Here is a 6,812-nt window from a genome sequence, read left to right as displayed (position 1 = left end):
AAAAACAAAATTAATGATGCCTTTTTGTGCAGTGAAACTGTGCCTAGTGCAAAAGAAGCCCAAACCAACTGCATTCAGTTTGTCAGGGATTACAGATTAGGTTGCTTGGGTGAGAAGGAAGAGTTTGTTTTTTCTTCCCCACTGTGGACAGTTATTTTCAGCACGTGACTGACAATCCAAAGAACTAGGTTTCTTTGTTTTTTGTAAACGTGGTCTTGATATTACATAACTCTCTTAGCATTTAAGTTTTTGAAATTTAGAGAATTGATTTTAAGACTCCTAGAGCCTCAGCTTAGAGTCTCTGTTTTATGAGTTTCTACTGGCTTTGACCTTCAGGATATCTTTTTTAAATGGGTTTCCTAGAAGGAAAGGAAACTGGAAGGGATGAGAAATACAAATTTTCTTTGATAGCATTTACTTTTCCAAGTGGGGGTGATGATGCAAAGCTCTCAAGCAAAAGCAGAGAGGTTGGTGACAAGGAGCAGTTTAGGAATGTCTTTTCTCAGCCTCTGCCAAGGTATTTTATGGTGTTTGATGAGAGCTTTCCTGCTGTTGTTGAGATAATAAGCAGGAAAATCAGAATATGCAGAAGATGGCTTGAATTCCGGTGAATTGTTGTTTAGGTGTCAGATGCTATCAGATGTTAGATGTTAAAAGTATTGTATAGAAGTAAGCAGATAAATCAATTTTAATTGTTTTCATTAAAAAATATTAAAAGTCATAAATACTATAGGTCGCAAACAATGTAAGACAAAGCAAATAGAACAGTAATAGATACATGCCCACTTTATACTGTAAATCAAATATACGCTGTTATAGAGTAGAAATCCATTATTTTTAGGAAAGCTAATAAGTATTTCCAAAGAGATGTTGCATTGCTGAGGCTATTCTAGGCTAATAGGAAAAGTATTTGAATTGTTCAGCAACAACATCTTCTGTTCTTGTGTCATGACAGCAGATTTCTGAAATGTTACTGAGCCAAAGTCATTCTTAATTCCTATGATGAGTGACATAGTGAGTGAGAGCAATTATCCCCAAATTTAGCTGCTCTTTTATTCTCAAACTGATGTATATTTTCACAAAACAGTAACTGAATGGCTTCTAAACAATCAAACTTCAGTCTTACAAAACTACTTGCATGCTACTCTGTTCAGCTATGTGGCTCAGTATTTGTGGTGTGCAAGGAACTGCCTGTGCCTATTGTTTTTGCTCCCAGATTAAATCTCTGAAGGCTTTGGTAGTCTCTGTTGAAGTCATTGGGCTCTGAAAATACTCACAACCTTATTATGTTCATACTAAGTGCTAGAATTTTCAAAGGCCTACCCATCAAATATTGCAAATAACAGTAGCTAAAACTTTTTATTTTATAGAAACACTAGTGTAATTAGGAGACCATTCCATCCTCCAAATGTGCATCTGTTTGAGTAAAGGGTTACCAGAAATAAGTAACAAAGATATCAAGACAATTGCTCAATAACCACAACCATTATTTTGCAATATTTATTGCGCTCTGCAGGAGTTTTCCTGGGATCAAAACTTGGATGGTTTTAGTAACAGTATTTTCAGTTGTGTCACATGGATTGTTTCATGTTATTAGAGCTGAATGCTGTAATTTGCCATTTCAGAATTGACAGTTATAAATTTTGCAGCAGCACATTTACATGCTGTATGGAACCTATAGCAAAATGCTGTGTAACTTGAATATTACCCTTATCTGTCATGAGTCCCTCTGGTATGTATCACTATCCAGGAAACATGTCTTGACATCTTTCCTGTTTAACCTGGTTGATTTTACATTATGCAAACAGGTGCATTATTTTCAAAACATATTCTTGAGTGTTTGGTGTAAACTGACCCCAGAGAAGCGTATAGACAGTTGTCACTTAAGCCAGTTTTGTAGAAATTATGAAAAAGGATTTTTAAGATCACCTTCATGTGTTTTACCAAAACTCAGCCCATATAGTGCTCTGAGACACAAGAACAATCAGATGCTTTTACTCCTATAGCTAAAATATATGTGGGGTATTTTTTCAACTGATTTGCATGTTTTTCCAGAAAAAACTGTTCTTTTTAAGCAGCAGGAAAGGAAAAGAACATGGGTAAAATATTTGGGGAGGAATGGGAAAGAACATTTAATATATTTAATCTTATTATACATTTTTCTACATTAAAGTCAACAGGCTGCAAATATATTTTGCTACAAAGCTTTGTGTAAGAAATATCTCTATAAGAAAATACATCTCATTAAACATTTCCTGTAAATAAATTATCCCAAATAACTATGTTCTGCAAGAGCAAAATAGGGATAGGCCAATGATAGAAAGAGCTAAAAATTTCTGAGACCCCGTTTCTGCAACCCCCCTGCTCAGACTGGGTTTCATTTTCTTTTATATGTAGTGAATATGAGAGCTCTAAAATTCCTCTGCTGAGTATGTGCTGTGTCAGTGTAAATAAAACTTGTAAAATTGGTTCCTGCACTTTTTTAGTATCTTGAAATTTCTGAGCCTTATTCCTGTTCCAGTTACATTGAAAAAACTCCAAAATAAGCAGAGTTGCAATGATAGGACTCCAAGATAAAGCTCTGACTGAGACTTAAAAAACAGAAGCCCCTGTCTCTGAACATCCCTCTAGGTCAATAAAAACTAACTCCAGTAGGGAAAGTGGTGTGTGAAATACTCTTCTTATTCAGACTCTTATGGAAGATAAGGGCAATGTAGCTGAGGTCTGTGTTCCAATTAGAAAGGTTGAATCTGGTGGTGTAGCTAAGCTATAGCTTTAAAGCATCCCACTGGTGCCAAAAGATATCAGGTAATGGTGACATGGTTTTTGAAGTTAAACTGCATACTGGTCTACCCATATTGTTCAGAACTGAATAAACAGAAAAGTCCGTTGTATTACAGAATATGAAAATGGATAATTATAAATGGATAATTACAACTTAGCGGTAGATCAATTACAGATTCAGGCTTCTTTAAAATAATATTGTTCTCTTAAGTCTATACAAAGGAATACTTGCAAATAAGTAAAACTAAAAAGCTTTGAAAAGACCTGGGAGACAAGGCAAGGGACAGAGGCTGTCATTTTTTAAGCAGTACACAAACAATATAGGGTTGGCAGCTGTTTCTACAGTCTTTGTACTTCCATCATTCCTGGCAGAACACTCCAGAATGAGAGGACATCAAGTTCAGGCTGAATACATGCTGGAGGCTGGTATGCTGTGACATCACATGATGTTTAGCAAGTCATTTGTGATCATACCTTCTTCTTACTTCCTTTTCTGCAGGAGAGGAGATGTTCACAAGACCCAGCGCCATTTTCTTTGCTGTCTCTAAGAACAAATCCATTATACTGCTGCAGAGTGCCATCAGTAGCCTGTTGCTACTAATAAAATGTAAAAATTTGAGTTTGTAGCAGTATGCTCTGAACACCTCAGCAAATGTCTGTATCATCTATTATAACAGCAAAAAGAAAGAACTTCATAGCTCTTCATGTTAGGCACTTCAACACTGCTATTTCCTTTGGAAATGTCTATAATGCAAGAATGCTTAGGCAAGGAAAGTATATTTAGGACTAATGAGGAACTGCCTATATATAATTCTGGATTCAGCATGCACACATATTATCTTCATCTGTTCAACACAACGTGTATTAGCAGTAAACTGAGGCAAATACAAGTGATTAAGTGTCATACTATGACATTGAACTACATAAAGAGTTTCAATTTACCCATGTATAGGAAACAAAACCCCATTTAAATGCCTCCTCTTAGAGAAACTGCTACTTTCTTGAAATTTTGAGATGGCAAGTTTTTACCTCCTTCATAAGGGCATGCAAAACATAGCACTCTTGTCCTGCAGGAGTGCTTTCTCCGCTGAAGTGACAGCCCTGAATGACAAGGGCATGTGGACATTCACAGTAACTTTATTTCAATTTCTTACACCTGCAATGTGCCTAATCACGTGTTGATGGATGAGTCTTCCTGGCATACACTGCTTCCTATGGAGTACAATGCATACAATTCATTTAGCAGTCATTACCACACTGGAAACCCACTCTAGCCCTAACACTGAACCCCTGAAACATCACAGGACAATACAGCAAGGTAAGTGACATTCGTTTCCACTCTACTTGTTTGCATACTAGCATTTCCCACAAACTGTAGAAGTTATTTACAGAAGAACTGGACAGGAGATGAAATCCAGCTACACTTGCGTCTACCACCAGCTCAAAAGAAATGCATTTGCTGTGACTTTTACTCTTATTCTACTTTAGCCATTCCTCTTCCATTTGCAGTCCTCTTTTTCCACCATGCCATAATGCATTAAACACATAAAGCCACAATCACTTATTACTGTCTTCCCAATCCTCATTCAGATTTTCTGGCACACATGAAGTCTTGATTTAGAAGAGGAGGTCGCATCTTTCCATACTTTACATGACAGCCCCTTGGCACAGTCACATCGTTGGAAAATCTCCAGTCCATGGGACCCTTTCTTGCGCTGTTTGGTGCACACCTCCCCCTGATGCAACACAGGCTTGCAAATTTTGGTCCAGAAATGGCGAGCACAGCAATGTCCCTCTATGCAGTCTGATGACCGTAGGCAGGGATCGCCTTCGTGTCCTAAACAGAGCAACCAAACCATTTTACTATTTCACGGGAAAAGAAGAAAGTACAGATGGAGTGCAGACTGATGCAAATGAAACTCAGAAAAAGGAGAGGTGGCTTTTCCATTTGTGGCTATTTGAAGGATCTAAGCACAAGAGAGATATTAATTAGGAAGGTTCCAGGGAGGAACTACTGGGACCTAGTAAGGAGAAATTCAGCTATGGGATTGTAAGCAGAACTACAAGTGTTCAATTACATGGCTGTCGCAAGAGGACGATGTGTGCAGTCTTGCGCAACTGATAAAATGGATTGTCAGTCCACATCTGATACAGAGAAGAAAGCAGATGCTGTTTCGATCACAGGAACTTTGGTTGACATTACATCACTTTCTGAGTCATGCTGTGAATTCTGACAACAGACATTCACTCCCTGTGAAATTACTGCTTATTTCTGGTTTACATTGCTGTATCTTAGGAGCAATAGCATGATTCCTGACATGAAGGAACAAAGCAGTGTCATCCAAATGTGGTCTTACCTTTTATGTGTGACAGCTTGGAGCGCGGCCTCCCTAGGTTGTGCCATCCCAAATCTTTGCTAGTATAATGACCATTCTTCTTGTTGCGTGGCCCTTCTAGAGCAGGGATGTGGGGTGTAAGGATGCTTTCAGTTACTGGTATGCAAATACCTGCAAGGAAAAGGTGATCACTCAAAGATCTGAATAAGAGGAAAAGCAACACAGAGACATACACTGACCAGGATCAGGACCGTGAAAGCACTAGGACTTGGCCTCAGTGATGCTCAGCTCTAATCACACATTTGTCTCTGATTCCTGGCACTTAACTTTACCACAGCTCTGCTTCATTCACTGTCAGACAGTCTCACTGTCACTCTGGCTTTATGGTCTGAGCACCTGGAGACTTCCTTGTAGACACCTCTCTCCAGTCTCCAGAGGAGAGTGTGCAAATGCAAACAGTATGGTTATAACCCTCCCCAGGGAGAGTAGATCAAGGATTCATCAAGTCTCCTTTTCTTCCTTAAAATATAACTTCTGTGCAGTCTTCCAGTGAATCAAACCACATTGAATGTAGAGCTGTGATTTCAGGCAGCAGCAGCATTTTTGGGTTTCCCCACCACAAAATGTGAAAAAGTTGGGTAGTACACAAGCCCTAAACATAGAAACACTATTAAAAAAAATTAGGTGCTGTGGAATGAAGTAGAAAATTTTTCTTGGTTTAGAAAAAGAAGCGGTGTCACCCAGAAAAAAAACCCCTGAAATACTGTTGCTGGGAACATGTGGAGAAATAGATGCTATCAAAATGCTGCTTTTACAAAGGAAACCCAAGAAATGACTGATATACCATTGTTGCAGCGATTCCCAGGGCAGCACATGCCATCTCTGTGGCAGCGCTTCTTCTTCCGCCGGCACACCATACATGCAGACGTTGCTTGATGAGGACTGTGACAGTATCGCCCAACTTCACATTCCTTGTCATTAGTACAAGGATAGGCCTGGTGGGTAAAAGAAAGATTTACAGTCAAGCAGTCCTTTGAGCAATGAATGTATACAATCAGCCAACCAACCAAAAAAACAACCAAGAAAGATCTGCAAAAAAACCCCCAAAAAAGCTCTGCAAAAAAAAAGCGAGCAAACAAAAAACAAGAAAACAAACTACCACCAAACAAACCTGCAAACAAACAAAGAAACTGATAGTTGAGATAACAATTTGTGGGAGCTGGGAGACACAGCTAGGGATGCTTCTCTGCAGCCACAGAGCACCCCTTAAGCTCACACTACTGCTGGTCAACAGCTTAAAGAATAAGGGAGATACAACCAGCTCATGTGTGGTTTCATCTCTCCTTGCCTCAAACATATGTTGGCACATGAGATCTTGTATTTTTGTGGATTCAGGCCTCTGATTCATGGACAAGAGCTTTAAACTCCACAATGAAGAATCAATAGAACCATAAAAGTCAGTAAATATACTGAAACACACCCTCCATTAGGTAACATTTTGTTTTAAACTCCAAAGAGGCATTTTTCCTTTGACAGTTTTCAAACACACTGATTGGTAATAAGTTCACTGTTGTCACAGTGAATATCTGCATCACATTGGTACAAATGTCTTTGCAACTGAACTATTCACCACTGGCCTACAGCAGTGGGACTCCTTGGAAGTGAACAAACATCGCTGGTCAGCCTTTCTCT

General features: G+C 38.9%; 1 protein-coding gene across 1 annotated transcript in view; it reads right to left on the bottom strand.

Moving 5' to 3' along the window:
• Nucleotides 1-647: 647 nt before the first annotated feature.
• Nucleotides 648-6,812, bottom strand: part of DKK2 (dickkopf WNT signaling pathway inhibitor 2) — a 43,727-nt gene continuing 37,562 nt past the window's right edge. The window contains exons 2-4 of the mRNA XM_051789704.1: nucleotides 5,965-6,115; nucleotides 5,142-5,291; nucleotides 648-4,621 (exon numbers count right to left, since the gene is read on the bottom strand). Of these exons, the coding sequence (XP_051645664.1) occupies nucleotides 4,371-4,621; nucleotides 5,142-5,291; nucleotides 5,965-6,115 (552 nt within the window). The 3' untranslated portion in view covers nucleotides 648-4,370. The remainder of the gene's footprint in view (nucleotides 4,622-5,141; nucleotides 5,292-5,964; nucleotides 6,116-6,812) is intronic.

The sequence above is a fragment of the Manacus candei genome, unplaced genomic scaffold (assembly GCF_025592945.1).
Source record: "Manacus candei isolate 608988 ecotype Guabito, Panama unplaced genomic scaffold, ASM2559294v1 h1tg000028l, whole genome shotgun sequence".
Classification (NCBI taxonomy): Eukaryota; Metazoa; Chordata; class Aves; order Passeriformes; family Pipridae; genus Manacus; species Manacus candei.
Note: the sequence above shows the minus strand (reverse complement) of the source record. Positions and strands in the feature narration are given on the sequence as shown.